We start from the raw sequence: 22,132 nt of genomic DNA, 5'->3' as shown, positions 1-22,132 counted from the left end.
TGGCTTGGTGCACAGCTAAGTAGGGAAAGGAAAAGCAATGTTCTTTATATATGCAATATCTTGGTTAATGTTCTGTAGGATTATTGACTGGTGCCTTCACATCACTTTTATTAAGTTGAGAATATTAACTCTACTGAAGAAGCCTACTATGACAGCAAGCCTTAGGAGCAATAATAAGACCTGGCAGCATCTCTAAGCACAGTGCAATGCCACAAAATAGGCTTCTCACTGTGTGTGCTTTTAGCTGAAGCAGCAAAGAGAATCCAGCATATTTACTTATCTAGAACTTTTTTAAAAATTAGCAGTGACACTTGAAATCTGGAGGGTATTTTTAAACCTGTTCTGTCTCAATGTATTTCAGTGTTGGGCGCTCTCTCTCTCTCATAGTTACTCAGGATATTAATACTCTATAACATCCCTGCTGCAGCCCAAACTTATGACACTGGCTTCCTAACTTTGTGACAGAGACAACAAAGAAATAGCAGGGGAGAAAGCTTGAAAGGATGTGAGATTCATTTATGTAACATACATAAAGCTTCTGACTCCTCAGCTTTTTCAGTGTCCGTGATTTACAGAAATAAAATGTGAGATAACATTAGGTGGGAGGAGAGATGGAGTTGAGGAATGAGTGAAGAAATACATGCTATTTCTCAGCCTGAGAGACAGTCCTAACTAAAAACCCTGGCTGAAATTCCAGGTCACTGGGAATTTTGCAATTGACTTCAGTAGGGCCAGAATGTCACTTGCTGATCTAAATACCCTGGAATTTCGGGATATTTTGAAAACTGATCTCTGAGACAGATCCAAATTCTGCAAATGGGCCCTGTCTTTATAAAGAATGAACTGACACCCTGAACACCCACCCCTGGATCTTAATTCAACGTCTTGAGCTTAACTTTGCTCAAAGTGAGTTCCAGCCAGCAGGTACAGTATGGATGTGAACTTGGGATAGTTAATGAAAAGCTGAGAATAAATAAAATCCACAGTTAATGCCTTTGAATGGACTAGATACGTTAAGAAGCTTTTCCTGTTAGATTTTTGCTTACCACTGTATGATGTTTGTTGCAGGAGTGATTCGTGAGAGCTATCTCAAAGGCCACGATCAGCTGGTGCCGGTCACCCTCCTGGCCATTGCAGTCATTCTTGCTTTTGTCATGGGAGCTGTCTTCTCGGGAATCATAGTTTACTGCATCTGTGACCATCGCCGCAGAGATGTGGCCGTTGTCCAGAGGAAGGAGAAGGAGCTGGCCCACTCCCGCCGCGGCTCCATGAGTAGTGTTACCAAGCTCAGCGGTCTCTTTGGAGACACACAGTCCAAGGAGCCAAAACCAGAAGCTATCCTCACACCTTTGATGCACAATGGCAAACTCACTACCCCAGGCAGCACTGCCAAAATGTTAATCAAAGCTGACCAGCACCATCTGGACTTGGCTGCTCTGCCAACCCCCGAGTCCACCCCAACCCTGCAACAAAAGAGGAAGCCCAGCCGTGGCAGCAGGGAATGGGAAAGAAACCAGAACCTTATCAACGCCTGCACAAAAGATATCCCCCCAATGGCATCGCCTGTGATTCCAACTGACTTGCCTCTCAGGGCTTCTCCCAGCCACATCCCAAGCGTTGTAGTCTTGCCAATCTCTCAGCAAGGCTATCAGCATGAGTATGTTGATCAGCCAAAAATGAGCGACATGGCACAGATGACTATGGAGGACCAGAATGCCACACTCGAGTACAAAACCATAAAGGAGCATCTCAGCAGCAAAAGTCCCAACCATGGGGTTAATCTGGTGGAAAATCTGGATAGCATGCCACCAAAAGTACCCCAGAGGGAAGCCTCGTTGGGGCCTCCTGGCTCCTCTCTGGCTCAGAGTGGTCTGGGCAAGCGATTAGAAATGCATTCTTCTGCTTATAATGTGGACTACAAGAGAAACTACCCTACGAACTCACTCACGAGAAATCATCAGACATCAACTCTCAAAAGAAACAATACTAACTCCTCTAATTCCTCCCACCTCTCTCGAAATCAGAGCTTCAGCAGGGGAGACAACCCTCCGCCTGCCCCACAGAGAGTGGACTCTATACACGTCCATGCTGCTCAAGCACCAGCTGGGACTGTATCGAGGCAGCCTAGTCTCACTGCATACAACTCGCTGACAAGGTCCGGGTTGAAACGTACACCTTCGCTAAAACCGGATGTACCCCCCAAACCTTCCTTTACCCCACTTTCAACATCCATGAAGCCCAATGATGCGTGTACATAATCACAGTGGGGGGGGGGGAGGGAAGACAGCAATTAAACAGAGTTTGCCCTTCAAAGCCAGTGTTCTGCAACTGCATCACTAGTTCCAATTGACAAGAAGGCTGTTGTTAAGCGGAGGATGTGTTGATCCTGCTCTCTGGGAAAAGTGGAATATTTTTTAAACCGAGCCATCTGATCCATGGTGAAGGTTTCAAACTGCAGGACTCACCCCCACTACCTGACAGTTCTTTACTCAAAACACTAACTTAACATCACAAACATTGAGCCAAAAGCACACAGGTGAATGATGACTGTGACATTTCACCCCCAATTGCACAGTGCATTCCTGAACTGGGAAAGAATGCTCTGAAAAGCAAAGCAAATAAAAGAACTTAAAAAAAAATAAAAATAAATACAAAATAAAAAATTCATTGATAAAGCTAACTCTGACTTAACAATGGCAGAAGTTTACTATGTGCAGGTACTGTGAAATGCCCATCAGTGTTACAGCCGTTTGGTTATAGCAGATAAATGCCACGTTGGGCAAAACTATGTCATAGGTTTCTGCTACTCTTCTCTTTTAATGAATAACATGTGACTGTTAACGCAAATAACTCCTATTATTTATTGTTCATCTTTTGTTTTTCCTAAGGAAATGACTTCTGCATATCATCCTATGAGCAGCTCTTCAGAAATACATTGAAAATTATACCTATTTAACGTGAAACCCATTAACTGGAGTGATTAAAACTCTTTTATTTTTCCAATAAATTCACTGAGTTAAATAAGTTGGAGCTGGAATTCTGAACTTTGTGTTTGGACTGTTTGATCTCTAGCTGAAAAAAGGGGAATATTTATTTAAACCTGTTAGTTAATTTACTTGCTGGGCCTCTGATCTATGACAGGCAACAAACAAAATCCCCCGAATTTATAACTCCTAAAGCAACTGCAAAAGAAACTCTTTAAAAACTGCACATTTGTGCACCATTGCTGTCAACATGGCTTTGTCAGTCGTTAATACTTTCTGTGAAGGCACCAGCTTGTGATGTGCCATCTCATTTCACCTTGCATGTGAGACGGCAAACAAAATCCACAAACAGTGTGAACTAATTAATATGCCGGCTGTTACCATGCATAAATTATGGTCTTATCACACGGGTTTTTCTTGGGAATACATCTGTGAATAGCCTGTTTTCTTCCACATGTAAATTTGTGCCTTACACCCTCAGTTGTGTATATTTGTGAGCTGTAGTATGTAAAACCTTCCCCTTCCCCCCGGCCCTTTGAATAAATGCAAATATTTATTTACCTTCCCTCTCCTAAGCCCCCTGGAGAATTGGAGTAAAGAAGTTCAAAGAAGAATGTAGTGGTTATTGTAATAACACCATATCCATCAAGAAACTAGAGTAGTACTATACCCTCCAATTCAGTTTGACTTTCTAGTTGTGCCAATTCTGCCCTCAAACCACCCCTAGGCTATGCTGGCAGCATAGACACCGTATTGTGGTTGGCAATTTCCTTCCCCTTATACTTTCATATCATTTCAGTATGGTGATATTCTCATTAGCCAGCAGAGAAATGGGTAATGTACTGTCTCCAAGTCTGGTTTGTCCACTAGATAGAGACGAGCACTGTGTGTGACTGGCCAGCCACTGGAAGCAAGCCTCAATGACACATGCTGCCGTATGCATGCACAGTATACAAAATGAAATGAAATGGAAGTAGGATGAGGCAGGCTGGTTCCTGCTGTAACCGAAAAGGCCATCCAGAACAATGCTGCAAAAAACCTTTTGGGGGGAATTAATTTTCATTTTCATTTTTTCCTTTCATGTGACTTTGCATGTGGCCTGAGTGTGCCCATGCCCATGTATAAGGTCTTTTACAGTTTTTCAGTTATTCATGCACAAAGGTAGATTTGTTTTTAATCTGTTCTAACAACTGTGTCAACATACTGTAGAAAATAAGGGAGGGCCATTTTTTTTTTATCTACGGGGCAGTATATTTGGGGAGGGGGGTGGTTTCGATTGTTTTTTAAATTTTATACCTAATTTGTTTTGCAGAGTTTTGGTTTTGTTTCCGAACAATCAAAAAAAAAAGAGTTCAAGTCAGCTAGCGTGTAGATGGTATTTACAAAGTCTGGATGGTCTAGACCAAAGTGTGTAACAAGGGTGCTTGCATGTTCTTTCATTCCATCATTGCTTCTTTTATGAAACTGACTTGTTCACTGTTAGTGAACTATGCAGACTGCTGTAGATAGACTGTATCCAAAGCAATGCTTTTTGTAATTAAACCCTTTCAGAACAGTATGTAGCAGGAAAGTCTTTTTTTTTTTCTTTCAAAAAACAGAAAAGTAGCAGCAGCAGCAACTTGCAACCTTTTCCCCCCCAAACTTCAATCCCTCGAGTACCAAATGTGCAGTGCCCATTGCTGTTGTTAAGCAAGGCATTCTGACATCATGTAGAAATGAATAATCACTGCAACAGCCTTGTACAGAGATATGCCTTTGTAATATACATCACATCAGTTACTGGGTTGACCTTGAAATGCTCATTTTGTACTCAGTGGGTCTTTTGTTTTAATCCTCCCTCACCCCAATCTCCCTGCACCCCTCACTTGGAGGGGTACATAAACCTAAGTGTGCCTTTGCTTTCCACCCTTGATATACACTGGTACATGCAACAAATTCAGACTCTCATTTGTTGTAAAGTTGTAAAATATTGTGATGTCACTGACTTTCCTTCATCTCCACATCCCCCTAACATCTGATTCACAACTTAATGTATGTTGTAAAAAAAACAAAACAAAAAAAAACAAACTAAAAACCCAGAAAGAACGGGGAAAAAAAGAAAAGGAAAGGAAAAAAGCTCTTGATTGCATAAGGTAATAAAACTAGACTGTTCTACCTTAGTCTGTGTGTCCTGTTCTTTTGTTTTGGTGATGATTTCTCTCCCCCCTTAAAGCTCTAACCTGAGACGTGATGCTGATTGTTTAAAGAAGCTTACAATAAGAGAGGGAATTGTAGGTTATTTTCTGCTCTTATGGAAGATGAACTTAACTTTAGCATGAGACACTGGTAATTAAAAATTGAATTACATATTTGCTCTCCCTCTATTCATATTCCGCATTTTCTTTTTATGGGCTTGTTCATCAAATATTTATGGCAGACTTGATAGTTTAAGAGATCAAAGCTGGGATTTTATCATGCGTGGTCCACCAAAAATAGATCATTATACAGATGGCACTTCAGTTCCTTTTTTATGTATTAGTAAATATGGGGGGGGTGGGTCACAAGTTTCGCATGGCAGGCATAAAACTATTAAATTTCCTGGGCATGATTTACAGGATGTTATCATATTAAATTTTAATTTTTAAAGAAAATACAACTAAACAGTTAAAGACTAAAGGAGTTTATTTATCCATTCCTGGATGTTATTAAAAATTACCTGCATACTCTATATTGTCTAACAGAATTCCATAAATGTGGACCACTTTAAAAAAAAAGCTATTAAACTTTCAAATAAACGTTATTTTAACAGTTTTATAATATGAGTTTAAAGCTAATGGAAGTGAGGGCTACACTGTAATAATCGATGTTAGTCATCGTGCAGGCCATGCGCACGCTTTCCTAAATAGCTCTTGGAATGTAACTGACTCCTGACCTGCAATACTGTCTAGATAGATCCCCATATACCCATCTGTCCCCATTACTAGCTCTCACATCTAGCACACGTCAGCAGCGAGTTATTGGCTTTATTGAAGGTTAGTGACACACCCGCAACGGGGACTCCAAGCATTGCTGTTACGTAGGCGGAGAACCCAGCACACCAGAGCTTTGCCTGGGACGGAGTCCGACGCAGGGGTGACCAGCGAGCCATAATAAGCATTACACAGAAACAGCTCATGAATATATAATTAGGTACTTTCCTAAAGGGGCTTTTTGCTACCTGGCAAAGGGCCATGCAGGGCAGATGGAACCGGCCTAAAGCTGGTTATAGCTGGTTTCCCATGTCCTACAGTGACCGGACGGCCTCGAGAAAGCGGAAGTTCCCTAGCTAGGCCGTAACAAAGTCTTCCGCAGTCCCTTACAACCGTTAACCCCCCGCTCTCCCCCTCCCCACACACACACCCATTTTACATATGGGGCATGGGCCTATAGCTTAAAGATCTGATCCACTGTCCACTGAAATCAATGGGAACATTCTCATTGGCTTCAGTGGGTTTTGAATCATCCTTTAAGTGACTTGCCCAAGTTCACACAGGAAGTCTGTGGCAGAGCCATGAACTCAAGTCTCTTGACCCTCTGTCTAGTGCCTCACCCACAAAACTATCCTTGCCTTTTTCTGTCAGACCTAGGGTTTTCCTGAACAGAATTTGCAAATCATACTGAATTTTAGATGGGGCATGGATGCACACTTACTGATGATAAAGGTGAGTCCACTACATTTGCATTTGCTCCAACCCTGAGTCTGATTCCACCAGAGGTTGCTTTCCCTCACTGGGAGCTGAGGGCACTCAGCACCTCTCAAGAAGTGTTCAACATCTTGCATGATCAGCTCCTAGAAGTTTCATAAAAATCACAGAGCATAGAAATGGAAAAGGTCTATAAGGAAGGGTACAAAGTATCCATCTCCTGCTAATGCATGAATATTCTCTCGTGCTATGTTTTCTCCAGCCTGGTCTTAAATGTGCCAAATAATAGAGCATCTGCCAGTTCCCTTGAGAAATTAGTCAACAAGCTAAAAGATCTCACTATCAAGAACTTTTCCCTGATATTTAGTCTAAGGCTTCCCATTCATTCTATTATTCCTGGTTATTGTTCATATTAAATAATTCCTCCCCTTAGTGTTTTCCCATTCAGCTACAGCAGCTTTAAACTGTAATCACATTCTGTCCTACCCTCACTAGTTGCTGCTTAGCTAGGTTAGACATATTTAACTCTTTTCTCGTCCTCAGTTGTTCCAGCCCCCAACCTACTCTGTTGTTTTCTCAACTGCCTCCAGTTGTGAATAGCTTTCCAGCAATGAGACAACACCCAAAACTGAACGCAAAATTCTAGGTAAGGTTGCATTACTGCATATAGGGAGGGACTGTTGTCTAGCTAGGTACTTATACTGTGCTCTTCCCAACACTACCTGTGTGCCCTTACTTCCTAGTTCCATGACATGGCACATTGGTATACACAATCCGAAATGGCATTTACCTTTCTTGCTGCTGTAACACATTCAAACTCATGTCTAATTTGCTGTCCACTGTCACTCTTAAGTCTCTTTCAACATTACTATTTTCCATGTTTCTACTTCCCATTTGACTAATCGCATTTGGATTGTTTTCTTCAGACATTAGCATTAGCATGTATTCCACTTAAATAATTCTATGCTAGCCCTAGCCCCATTAGCCTTTGGAACAGAATGAGAGGAAGACTGAGCATTTTCTGTCCTGGTTTGCTTCAGAATACTGTTTCATACAGAACCTTTCTGCAAGTGAAAATTAGATTTAAGGGGATAAAAAGTGGAGGCCAGCTAGAAAGCCTTGTGCTGCCATGTAAGAATTCTTTTGCTGAGTTCTTAGACTGCTGAGTACCTGACAACAGAGAACACTTCAGACCCTGGTAGATCTAAGAGTAGGACTGAAGGACTTTTTTGGGAACCCCACCCAGCTGTTTTCAGCAGAAGGACGGTCATTGCAAACCACGGTCGTGATGTAGAGGGTGCAAAAGCAGAGATCCTCTGTGGAGGACCCTTGGGGGATCTGTAAATAATCTGCCTGCATGACAAAGCATCTCTCTCTGGGATAAGGTGCAAGCCTCAAAGCCACTCTTCCTCCCAATCACCTTCTTCAAGGCAGTCTCTACAGAAGAATTAACAGTCTGTAGAGGCAGTCATCCATCCTGCTAATGTGCTGCAGTAATGGCCTAGTAGAGAAGGAATAAATGAGGAAGAAAAATGTGCATCATGAAATGAGGCATTTTTCATTTGCTGTTTTAAAAAAATTGAAGGTATCATTTAAAAAAATTAGTTATTGGGTACCATATTGCAGAAATTACTCTGATCTGGATGGGTCAGGAAAAAACAATGGCGCTTTTGAGCAGTTTAATCAATTTAATGACACAGTATTCATTGTTAATACTGTTACTCATGATGACCTCATTTAGCATGTTGTTATGATGTGTGAAAGCTCATTGCAAATTAGCATTAATTTGCATAAATATTTTGCACAAAATGAAAGATACTCTGCTAAATGAATCCAAAAAGTGGATTTTGTAGATTAAATCCTTGTTCACTGGCTCCATTTAGGCAATTTTTACCTAGTGGTTAGCACTTACTGTGATGGGTTTCCCAGGGTGGAGCCTGGACCTGAGGTACTGCTGAGCCCTCTGTCTTACCAACCTGGGCTCCCTCTCACACTGTGATGCTGTGGCAAGCTGCAAACCCCTCCAGGTACTGCACTTGTACAGGCAGGGACACATCCAACTGAGTTACATTAATGCTTTTGTCAGCAACTCATGAACCAACAATAGAGAAGCTCCAGCCAATTCCCTACAGCTCCCCAGGACCCCGGAGCTGTACTGCCTTGCCCTGGTCAAAAGCCAGACCAGTGTAAGTTTATTACCCAGTCCACCCCTCCCTCAGTGTGGAGAGGACATGCACTGGCTCTTGTTCAGGAGTAGATTTCCCAAGTACTTCAAGCAAAACTCACTGTTTTAGGTAAAATATAAAACAGATTTATTAACTACAGAAAGATACATTTTAAAAGATTATAAGCAGTAAGTGTACAGCTCAAAGTTGGTCACCTAAGAAATAAAAGTAGAATCACAATCTGAGTTCTATAAACTAGAAAGGATTTGAATCAAGTAGTATCTCACCCTGGTGGTACAGTTCATACACAGGCTGGGATTCCTCTTTTCAGCGTGGGAGCACCTCCCCAGTTCAAAATCTTTGCTCTCCAGATGTGTTTTCAGGTGTTGAGTTGTGAGGGGAGTGAGGACAAATGATGATGTCACTTCTCCTCCTTTATAGGTTCTTCAGCTTCCTGGAAAGATCTTTTGCTATGATGTGAATCAAGCAGTGTCCATTGTCTGTGTGCTCCCTCTGAGAAGTCTTCATTATATACAGATTCTGTGATAGTCCTTGTTAGCGTGGAGTCCCCTTAATGGTCCATCAGTGATGTCTGACTTCTCCATTGTTGTACCTGAAAGGCTGCTGTGGATGTTTCCGACTTCACAACACATTTCAGTAACATGCACACAGAAAAACTTCATAACTGCACATACAATGATAGCCCATACAATTTAACAGGATATCAATGGTAAACAGGTCAAGACTTTTAAAATGATACCTCACAAGCCATACTTTGTACAAAACATATTATAATCATATCACCATGGCAAATATGGGGGTGCCAGGGTGTTGCTCTGGTGTAGAGAGAGTGTCACACTCACCTAAGCTGCTCCACTAAAATCAATGGAACTACTTTCATGAGCAAGTGCTTGTTAGAGAGCTTATTCCTTCACTCTCCCACTTCCCTGGTCCTTCTCGCATGAACAGAGAGCAACAATACCCGAAGTCCGAAGGTGCAAACAATTCGATGTTTATTGGGGTGAACTTCCAGCAAGCTTAAATACAAGTTCCTTTTTCTTTATTTTCGAATCCCAACTTACTTCCTGTTTGCCCCTAATTTATATAGTAATATTCTTAGCTATACCTTAACCAATCATTCTACTGAAATTTAACTAACCAATCCTAACATATTGTAACATGATTAGCTAACCAATTATATTCCACCACAATAATTAGATTACACCCAGCAAAATTAATTATACAGCAGACAGAAACAATCACAGAACCAGACAGAGATTATACAGACAAACAATAGCAAAGTGGGAACTATAATGACAAAACAATACAGAAGTGAGGATTTCACATCCCAGCTATTGATAAGTGAGTTCTTGCCAGACAGGATGCTATCAAACTAAGTTTCCTTTTACATTTTCTAGGCACTTCCCTTTCTCTGGAGGTGATAGGAATACAATCCTGTCATGATAGTGCCTGACAGCCCAATAGCACCTTATTTCAATGTGACTAGTTTGGCATGTGAGGATGTGACTGTTCGCTTCCTAGCTTATGGCTGCCTCTGTTGTTTAAACAAAGGCCTTGGCCTAAGAACAGGGCCTCAGACTGTCACAGTAAGAGAAGGACCTTACACTGGCAGACAGTGATTTTGATTCTTTCTTTTATACCTCTAACTAGCCAAGTGATAAGAATACACCTAAATTCTTAAAGTACAGGCCTTTACAGACAGGCCTGAATATCTATATCCTAATAGTGCTCACCATCGTGAGGGGTTGCACTACCAGACACAGTATGTTCAATTCGTACAAAGGAGCCTAACCTCACAACGCAGACGGAGAAAAAACATTTCTATCTGAGAAGATCCAGGCTTTGTACCATCTCGAACTCTAAAATCCATGAAACGTTAAAAGCCACATTCACTCCCGCTGCGGGCCTAGGTCCTGACACAAGGACCTCTAACACGAGCAAGTCCACCAGGGCTGTCATCTCTTCTCTATTGCCAAAAGGGAGCCAACACAGCTTGAAGTTGGGTGGTTCTGGCCAGGCAAAGGGCTTAGCTAAGCTGGCCTGGAAATGCAACCATTCAATTTTTGTCTATACTCATATTTTTGTTCAACGAAGTGAACGAAATTCCAGTGCGTGGCCTAAATAGACCCTGAACTACAGAAGCCGCGCAGCACGGATGGTGCAAGCAGAGCAGCCACACCAAGGAGCTTCTGCACCACTGACAGCTTTACCATTGCCTTCAGTGGACACAGGGTTAAGCACCTCCTGAGCTCAGAGTGTCAGAGAGGAACGTTGGGCCAGCTCCGGATAGCGTGGTGTGGAACTTAAAGGGCAGGTCAGAAGGAACAATGGCCACAATCGCTGGGTATCACCACATGCAAAGGAACAGTAGCTGCTATTTCATCTCTGTAGCCTGTCCGTGGGTTGGGGTGGATTCTACCCCCACAAATCCTGCTTTATTCACCCCACAAAACCCATTTACTTTGGCTTTTAGTAGGGAGGAGCAAATTTCACGCAGTGGGAACCAGATCAGTCTTCCTATAGTGTGCCAAAAGGCAAAATGCAATAGGAAACTGACTTGAAAAGCAGCAGATAAACAATAGCTATCTATCTACTAACACGTATTTCGCAGAAGTATGATACTCCTCCAACCAACAAGTGTCAAAAGAACAAATTGTGTTGTGTAACAGTCATGTGCTTCATGCTGATGAGTAGGTCTGCTAATGAGTCTCTTAGGAGTTTTTCTTTTTCTTTTTTTAAAGAATGAAGTTAATTCTATTTCCCAAACAAAAACTAAGACCATCATCACATGCCTTGAACAGAAAAAGGACAATGTGTTAGACTTATCTGTATGAATAGAAACAGGTAAATAGTCATCCATCCTTCTGACTTTGTAATTTAAACAGTGTAAGTCTGTAGGGAAGGGCTATAATTGGAGTTAAAGTACGTGAGGTGAAAATTGCTAGGTGACAGTGCCATCTGCATCTCCTTTTAATTAGGCAAGTTTATTATCTGTATTTAAAACTTTCTGTTATTCAAGTCTTTGGCTTTTTCTAACGACCAGTTCTAAAGGGATTGTCACATGTCTAGGTAGGTGAGAGTACTGATCAGCAAAGGAGAGCTATCCTTCAAAATGGTCTGGTTAACAGTTAACTTGTCTGGGAGTAAGGACAGAAATATGCCTCACCAAGATCATTGTCACATCTGCTTCGTGTTTCATGGCAAACTCTATTCAGCATAACAGCACCACTGTTAATTCAGTTAGATCAGGGTTTTCCTTTGCTGGCCATGATGCATTTGGAAGTTCCACAACTGTGTGCATAACGTGGCTAGCAGTCCATTGCACAGAATAATAGCATCGTAAGTAATAGAATAATAAAATATTGTCAGAGATCATCAGAAATGTAGCTGAACTCTGGACTACAAGAAGAAAAAAAATCACAATGAGCGTGATGGGAAATTGTAACAATTATATATGACAGAATATGGGACTAGAACAGATCCATTAGGTCACATCTAAGCAAAGGCCAATCTATCTGCAGCAGTAAGTCATCAAATTGCTCAGAACTGACAGTCTATAAAATTGAAATTCTACAGCTGACTTTAAACTAACTTTAAAATTAAAACAACAAAAAAATTAAAACTATGAACCTCAGAAATGTAGGATCCCCGGACCCTACATCCTTCAGGGTCAGAGAACCCTGCAAGCTCGTCACTATTCAGCATTACTGGTGAAATTCATGCCAGTGCAGCGAGCCTACAGATACCTGTGGACAATACCACTTTAAACCAGAAGGGACAGGTCCTCGTCTGGTGTAAATTGTCGTAGTTCCTTTGACTGCAAAGAAGCTGGGAAAATTTACACCAGCTGAGGATCTGACCATTAATGCAAGCTTCCTGCACTGGAGGGAAGCTCATCCTGCTGTAATAGACGTCACAAACAACTCAAGTCAGAAGAATATTCTTTCGTTCCTACCTTCTGAACCCTTTATCGCAGATGGGAACCCATAAATCAGCACATGCATCGCTCCTTGAAATAAAAACAGTGAGTAAAACCCAATGTCTATGGAAATCTTGTTCAAGCCTCTTGAATGCTCAGCAAGAAATAAATGTGTATTTCTCTCTCAAACAATAGTCTAGCATGGACATGCTGATAAGAACCCCTAGAAATAATTTCATGGTTTTTTAATGCTGCCCTGGTGCACAGAAAAGACTTATCTACAAAAACAAAACAACAACAAAAAACAGACACACACAACAAAGATTTTATTTCAGAGACTCTTCAGAAATAATGGCATAATCTTATCAATTTTCAACAAATATAATCTAGTGCATGTAAGCTTCTGATAAAGGTATCACCTTCACTCGTGCCACAAACTGCAGATTAAGCTTTCTTTAATGCTGTGTAAATTGCTTGTGAAGCAACCTTTTATGAGATGTGATGGTTCAAACAATTTTGCAAAGGGGACAAAGAATTTGTTTTACACTGAACTGGTTTCCTAGGAAACACTGAAAAATGTAATACAATATCTCTTTGCCGTAGTTCAAGGACCAGCATGTGTATGTCTCTCTCACTCTCTGTTTTTGTTTGTTTGTTTGTTTGTTTTGGGGCTTTTGTAGTATATAATATCTGCCTGTAACTTTCTCTTCAGAGGAAACCCACAAGGACAGAACAAGTTTTGTAATACTGCAGCACTGAATCTGAAGGACATCCTTCTCCCTGATAAGCATGTGCCTGTTCTGAATAGAAAAGAAAAACTTTGAGCCACTCCAAGGCTTCTTCATTTTTAGCAGTTTGGATCCACAATCAGGAAAGCCAGGGACTGAAAGCTCTTAGAGCAAAATTTCAGCCTTAGAATGATCCTCACGGCTGACTTTGGTTATTTTGCCATCTGTATGGGCTCAGTGCTACACCACAAGTCAATGGAAGGTAAGGGCTCTCTCTATAAGTAGGGTGTGCAAACAGCAAGCGCGAAAGATCAGGAGAGAGGGTGAGGGGTAATAGGAGCCTATATAAGAAAAAGCACCAAATATGAGGACTGGCCCTATAAAATCAGGACATCTGGTCACCCTATCTATAAGTACTGACTGCCCGATGTCAATTAGAGACCTAGTCATGTACTGTAAGGAGATCAGAACATCGTTCTATATTCTGATCTGAGGGAAGAACTTTGCCCTTCTCCTATGTACAATTAGTGAGACCCAAGAAAATATAAGTTATAATTCAGAAAAAGTCTGCTATGCCTCTAACCAAATAAGTACTTGACCGAGTCTATCTGAGTGCATGTTTCTTTTAAGATTATTATTAATGCATTTGAATAATTATATATTTTCAGTAGTTAACAGCAATACAGGAGTATTAGGTGCATTATCGAAATTAATGCTAAAAGACTTTAAATACATCAACATGTCTCTCACCATGCCAGGGCCCATATATGGGTTAAAGACCTAGAACTCGATTCACAGATATGCTCTGCCTCCTTAGTTTGACTCTACTGATGCTAAACCCCTGTAAATACAGGGTAAGTGGCCACTTAAACTGGTTTTATGGTTGCTTTACACTGCTGTGTTGGCACAAAGCAGCTGGAGTATACTGGTGATGCTATCCCCAGTAAACTGAAGGATATGAAAAATAACAATGCGGCATCCATTTTGTTAGTAAAAATGATGGCTGTCAATTAATTGCAGTTAACTCAAGCAATTAAAACAAAACAAATTAACTAGATTTAAAAAATAGTTCCGATTAATCACAGTTTTAATCACACCATTAAACAATAATAAAATACCAATTTAAATCTATTATAAATATTTTTGAATTTTTTTCTACATTTTCAAATATATTGATTTCAGTTATAACACAGTATACAAAGTGTACAGTGCTCATTTGATATTATTTTTATTACAAATGTTTGCACTGTAAAAAAAGGTAAACAAAAGAAATAGCATTTTTCAATTCACCTCATACAAGTACTGTAGTGCAATCTCTTTATCGTGAAAGTGTAATTTACAAACATAGAATTTTTTTTCACGTAAGTGCACTCAAAAAGAAAAGAATGTAAAACTTTAGAACATACAAGTCCGCTCAGTCCTACTTCTTGTGCAGCCAATCGCTAAGACAAAGAAGTTTGTTTATATTTACAGGAGATAATGCTTCCTGCTTCCTATTTACAAGGACACCTGAAAGTGAGAACAGGGGTTCACATGGCTCTGTTGCAGTCAATGTTGCAAAGTATTTTCATGCCAGATACGCGAAAAGTTCATATGCCCATTCATGTTTTGACTTGTAGATTGCACTCTCATCTTTTTTTTACAGTACAAATATTTGTAATCAAAAATAATAATATAGAGTGAGCACCGTACACTTTGTATTCTGTGTTATAACTGAAATCAATGTATTTGAAAATGTAGAAAAATATCCACAAATATTTATAATAAATTTAAATTGGTATTTTTTATTGTTTAAATGTGCAATTAAAACTGTGATGAAACATGTCTATTTTTTAATCTCGCAATTAATTGTTATTATTTGTTTAATCGTTTGACAGCCCTAGTAAAAAATATTTCACATAACCTCAATTTGATTAATAGATTATAAGGCTAGTAGGGACCATTTGTTGTCTTCTAGTTTTACATCCTGTATAACACAGGCCACAGGACTTCCCTGAATTCCTGTTTGAACTAGTGTGTGTCTTTTAGAAAACCATCCAATCTTGATTTTTAAAGTTCCAGTGATGGAGTATCCACAACAACTCTGGGTAAATTATTCCAACTTGACAAATCTGACAATCCATCATTTCTGATTTAGGGAGTCCTATGATGGTAGCAAGCTGTAAAGTTCATTATAATTAATATGAATCAGATGCATTCACTAGCGTGATACAAACCGAACATACAACTGCAAATGGAATTAAAATAATTAAAATAACCTGCTGGTATCAGGAAAAAACACAAAATTAAGTCCTCAAATCTTAGCCCTTATTTATATCTGTGCAAAACTCATTGAAAAGCCAAAAGACTATGGACCAAGTTTTGCTTTCACATGTAAATACTCTGGAGTAACTACTGAATTCCAGGGAGTGAACTGAAGTAAGCGCACAGTAAATGAGAGCAGCATTTGGCCCAAAGTGTCCAGTTAACCTGGAAGAAATGGAAAAAATTGCTGCTGGCAGCACAGTTAGGCTGCAATCCTGCAAAATATTTAAGAACATTTAATTTTAAGCATGACTTCAATTGACTTCAATAAGACTGATCCATTCTTAAAGTTAGGCAAAAACTTTGATTCTTTTCTGAACTGGGGCCATAATGAACAGAAATAGCAAAACTAAGAACAGTGCTGTCCTCCTTATAAACCATTTTACAGCAGATTGCCATGAATCCTCAGTAACAGTAGTCATCGCTAAAGCAAACAAACATCAAGGAATTATCTGACAGCATTAAACATGCAGAAAACAACTCTGTGCCAAAGAAGGAAAACTACTTATCTCTAAAAAAGATTCAGGCACTCAATCCTGCAGCCTTTGCTCACATAAGTAGTCTCATTAATTTTATATGGGAATATTAATTACTGTACATTACAACTACCGGATAGAGAAATAGGGTTGGGCCCAAATGGCAAAATCCTACTTATCTTACAGGTAAAATTATGGATTTTTAAAATGGTCAGTGCTTCAAATCAACCTGTAATCAGAAAAACAAGTTGGGTCCTTTCTGGCTTAATGCATCAAAAATAATGATTCTGCGCCTGGAATTGGGTTAGCGATGCTGATGATATGTGAATCTAGTTTGTTCTTCCTTTTCTGTATTAGTTCTGCTGTTCTAATAGGAACAAGACGTATTACACATATTTTAATCATTAATGTCAGGAAATAAATACGCACAACAACCAAGTGCTACTATTACACAGTCATCTTTTCAGAGTAAAAACTTTGAGTTCCATAGTATTTAGTATATTTCACTGGATTCCAGGAAAATTAAACAGATCTGGTATTAATCATTCACATTTATATCCCCACAAACTCAGTCTTTATTGTAATTTTTATATCTAAATATCTTGGAACTATATTGAATTTGTATTTAGTTTTTTAAAAAGAACATTAAAAGTACATTGCTGATGGAAATAATAAAAATATGTCAACAATGTTAAATCTGATTTTAAGATGAGGAATTATCTTTAGATCTCTGTAATGATAAGGAGTTGGTAGAAATGCAGATCGGGAGAGTGACACCTGAGTTGCCGCTTGCACTGCTTTCTAAATTCAAATACGATCCATTTACATGTTTTATATTAGCATTTCCAGAAGCAGATCTTGACCATAAACACACTTTTTGCAGGATCTTCTCTACTATTCAAAACCAGAGTGCAAAATGCATTAGGTTGAATAACAGAGCACTAAGTAGTCTCTTGGGTATTTCCTTTTAAACAAACATGACATTTAACATAACTAATGCAACTCAATAGATTCTTCGTTCATCTTTATTTTTTTACCTTTCAATACAAATCAAGAATATACAGCCGTCTATTCAAGGATTAAACCACCAGATTTTAAAATGACGTGAGGGATGGCACACATCTTAATCCCTATGGTAAATGGTTTAAAAAAAACATATTTAGAGTCTATGATTAATTTATATTTAGGTAGATACATATAGGCAAATAAGAGAAAGAATAAACAGTGACAGTTTATCAAATTAATGAGCAGGAGGTCCCCCAAACCACAACTATTTTACTATTACATCATAAATAATTTAAATCTGCAGGGTAGTGTGTTGTAAGTTCTCTACTATAGTTGGCATTCTACCATACCCATAAGAACCCTACCTCTCGCTGTAAGAACCCTACCCATAGGAACCCTAACCCTAGCTCCAAGTACCTAACCCATAGGAACCCTAACCCTAGCTCCAAGTACCTAACCCATAGGAACCCTAACCCTAGCTCCAAGTACCTAACCCATAGGAACCCTAACCCTAGCTCCAAGTACCTAACCCATAGGAACCCTAACCCTAGCTCCAAGTACCTAACCCATAGGAACCCTAACCCTAGCTCCAAGTACCTAACCCATAGGAACCCTAACACTAGCTTCAAATACCATACCCACAGGAACCATCAAGCTAGCTCCAAGTACCCTACCCGTAGGAACCCGAAGACTAGGCTGGAAGCCCTACCCACAGGAACACCAATCCTAGCTCCCAGTACACTTCCCATAAGAACTCTAACCCTAGAGCTGGAAGCCTTCCTACAGGAACCCTAACTCTAGCTCTAAGTACCCTACCCATAGGAACTCTAACCATAGGGCAGAGAGCCCTTCCCAGAGGAAACCTAACCCTAGATCCAAGTGCCCTAACTGTAATAACCATAAACCTAACTCCAAGTACACTATCCATAAGAACCCTGTCCCTAGGCTGGAAGCCCTATCCACATGAACACCAACCCTAGCTCCAAGTACTCTACCATAACCCAAGCTCCAAATACGCTACCCATGAGAACCCGAACTCTAGTTCCAAGTGCCCTAATCATATGAACCCTAATCGTAGCTCAGGGAGTCCTACCCATAGGAACCCTAAACCTAGCCCTGAGAGCCTACCCATAGGAACCCTGGTATCATCGGACTCAAGCGCTAGCAAGCTATGGGGCGGTGTGAGGCAGACTGCTACAGCTGAAGTGTCAAAGGAAGGCTGTGGTTAGCAGAGACATCAGGTTCAGATGACCTGCTGTCTCCTGCCAGAGACAATGTGATTGTGATGAGGTGGGTCCTGATGGTTTGGTCTTAAACTGCTTCTCCCAGATGCGCTGCTCTCTAGCTCCAAGCACGCTACCCATACGAACCGTAACCATAGCTCAGGGCGCCCGATCCATAGAAACCCTAACCCTAGGTCCAGGTGCCCTACCCATAGGAACCCTAATGGTAGATTGGAGTCCCATACCTATAGGAACCCTAACCCTATCTCAGAGGACCCTGCCCACAGAAAACTTCATCCTACCTTTGAAAGACCTACCCACATGAACACTAATCCTAGATCTGCGAGCACTAACTACAGGACCACTAAACCTAGATCCAGGAGCACTAACTATAGGAACCATAACCCTATATCACAGAGCCATACACACAAGAACCCTAATCCTATCTCAGAGTGCCCTATCGATTAGAACACTCACCCTATCTTGGAGCACTCTACCCATAGAAACCCTAACCCTAGCTCCAAGTGCCCTACCTGTAGGAACCCTAACCCTATCTCCAAGTGCTCTACCCATAGCAAACCTAACCCTAGCTCTGGAAGCCCTATCCATAGACACCATAACTCTAGCTGCAAGTGCCCTGCCCACAGGAACCCTAACCCTAGGGCAGGGAGCTCTACCCACAGGAAACCTAACCCTAGCTCCAGAAGCTCTATTAAGAGGCACCCTAACTCTAGCTCCAAGTGCCCTGCCCACAGGAACCCTAACCCTAGGGCAAGGAGCCCTACCCATAGGAACCATAACCCCAGCTCCAAGTGTAGGGACAGGATTTTATAATTGTACTATAAGAATAGAGGTATTAATGTATGTCTTGATTTTATTTTACCAGCCACCTTTTTTGAATAGCAGAAAGGAATGACCCTTTGTGACATTGGTAGGAATGCATTTAACAGACTGCTAGTGTCTGTACTGATGTTAAGGCAGGAACAGACCAGAACAATTTTTATGACTGATTATGGTTACTTTTTTGTTTTAGGATAAATTATAATGTCTACTATGGTTTTTTATATGTATTACAAATTAGGCACTTTAGTTAAATATACATTTTTTTGTTTTAAGGGTTAGTGAGTAAAAGACAGGCTTGTGTATTGTGTTTATGTTAAATTAAAGGAACATTAAAGGCCTGAGCCACAATGTAAACTGTTTTGACCACAAGATTTATTTTGTTTGTTTGTTTGTTTTTTATAACAAAATAGCAAATAAAAGCTGTAGTAAAAAAATTAAAAAATTTAAAAAGACAGTGCTCCTCGGAAGCAACAGCAGGGGTAAGGTGCACAAAACAAAAAGAAGCAATGTTAGAAACACTGAGCCTTAAGATGGCTCTGTGTAATCAGACTGTCACTTTAATAAAGGTACGTGAAAACTCTGTAAGCACAAAAAGAAATAGTTACACCTTATGTAAAAATTAATATAAATAATGTTATAGAAGTTAAACTATGGTAGGAATGTGCATTTTCCCCAAAACATGTGCAGTGTATATGGTAAAAGAAATGTGCAAACATACCATGCTACTTAATTAAAATGCTATTAGGGCTCCAAAGGGAGCCATAGTAGGTTGGGTTTTCTTTTGCAGATTGCTGTGTGTTTTAAAAGCAGGAGTTAAAAGTAATGAGAACTCTGGTAAAAGTTAATTGTGTCCCCTTTAAGACAGAGGCTCTAAGCTGCTGATGGCGTTGAATCCAAAAGCAAGCCAGGAAGCAGTGTGTGTTAATGCAAATTACCTAACTGATAAACAAAGCAGCACAAAAAAGCTGCAGATAAAGTACATACCTGGTCAGCAAACAAATTGTCTAAATAAAAGGCAGAGTATAACAAAATACCTTTAATAAATTTAATGTTAATAAGTACCCCTGTAACAATGCATAGTTATGATTTTTTTAAAAATCCTTTAAGGTCACATGGTAATGATGCTTCTCAGCTATTACCTGTAAATAAACTTAAAGCTTAACACAGCAGGAAAAACATTATAAACTTGGTCTGCTGTATAGGAAGGGAAACTGAGGTACCCCCACCTCATGGATTTAATAACTAAACAGTGGGATAATTTCCCCATAACCCTTAAAAGGTAGAAGCCATTAAAACCTGGCCGGCCTATAGAACAAAACACAGGAAAGTGTGGGGGTATAATTTAACAGATTTCTCTGTTTTGCCCGCAATCAGCAAGGGTATTTGTAAACACTATATATATATATATATATATATATATATATATATATATATATATATATATATATATATATATATTTTAAGCAATAATCTGCCACCCCAAAAGGGATAGAAACATGTTCTTCTGTCTTTCAGAAAAATCAAAAAAAGCTAATACCAGCTAAAAAAGCAACCAAAATTCCATGAATCTACTGTCACAATAAAAATTGTGTTTTGTGTTCTATGTTTTGTCTTGTCAATGTTTTGGGTAATATCAGAAAACACTAAGGTTTAAATACACTTGCTAAAGCAAAGAAAAATATAACTGTTTGATACTTATCAGTACAAATAGATGCAGTATGTTTCTAGCATAGAAAGGCCAGACCTTTTAATTGGGGAAATTGTTAAAAATCACACACCAAAAGGCTCTGGAAGCAAAAATATGGAAAGTTAGCCCACTCCCCATATTGCACATGGGATCCTTCTGGCTACTCTGGACCTCGAGCCAGTGGGCTAGGGAGAGGGGGAAGCTATTGGACACCAAAGGCTGCACCAAGTGGGCTCCTCAAAGGTGGGTGTGCTTGTCCTTGCCTGCTGCTCCAGAGCTCTGTAGTAAAAACATTTCAGTAAAATCATGTATGTAAAATAAATAATAAGACCAAAGAACTGTATAATGGGCTATGTGTATGTGTTAATTCTTAAAAAAAGTGTTTTAAAAAAATAAAAGTGTTAGCAACCCACCAGTAAATAAATATAAATGTAATGTAAGTACTGTGTTTACCAATAATCAGCTTACTGTAAGCACTGATTTAGCTAAGTTCTTTATCAATCTTTAGCATTGAATGACAAAAAGTTGTCAATCACCTGTTAAAAGGTAAAAAGGCAACACAGTTCCTAAAAACAAACAAAGAGGCAATGTGGGAAACTAAAATATTCATATTATACATGCAAAACTAAAAACATCTTAAAAATTCCCACTGCCAAAAAAAAAAAAAAAAAAAAAAAGCTTACCTTGGGTATAATGTTTTTACAGGCTGGTCTCCCACTTCCAAAGGTATATTGTCAATTATGCTTCATCCATTGTTAATTGTGTTGGTATTATCCTGCATTTGCTTAATTAAAATGTTATGTATGTGTTGCTAAATAAAAAAAATGTTTGTTAAATTACAACCACAAGCTCAAATTGCCTCTCAATATGTGGCTATAAAACAATTATATAAGATATGACCCACTCAAGAATTGTTCTTGAGGGGTCAAAGGGGGGAATATGCAGGGACAGGATTTTATAATCGTACTATAAGAACAGAGGTACTAATATAGGTCTTGATTTCATTTTACCAGCCACCCTTTTTGAATAGCAGAAAGCAATGACTCTCTCGGACACTGGTAGGAATGCATCTAACAGACTGCCAGTGTCTGTACTGATATTAAGGCAGGGACATA

The 22,132-nt window shown here is 39.7% G+C and overlaps 1 protein-coding gene across 5 annotated transcripts in view; it reads left to right on the top strand.

The window, feature by feature from the left end:
* Nucleotides 1-5,143, top strand: part of SEMA6A (semaphorin 6A) — a 130,312-nt gene extending 125,169 nt beyond the window's left edge. For all 5 annotated transcript variants that reach the window (XM_048850069.2, XM_048850074.2, XM_048850072.2 and 2 more), the window contains one exon: nucleotides 1,069-5,143. In XM_048850069.2, the coding sequence (XP_048706026.2) occupies nucleotides 1,069-2,258 (1,190 nt within the window). In that variant the 3' untranslated portion in view covers nucleotides 2,259-5,143. The remainder of the gene's footprint in view (nucleotides 1-1,068) is intronic.
* Nucleotides 5,144-22,132: the final 16,989 nt, after the last annotated feature.

Source organism: Caretta caretta, chromosome 5, assembly GCF_965140235.1.
Source record: "Caretta caretta isolate rCarCar2 chromosome 5, rCarCar1.hap1, whole genome shotgun sequence".
Lineage (NCBI taxonomy): Eukaryota > Metazoa > Chordata > Testudines > Cheloniidae > Caretta > Caretta caretta.
The sequence above is the reverse complement of the archived record's forward strand: the minus strand, read 5'-3'. Positions and strand labels throughout refer to the sequence as shown.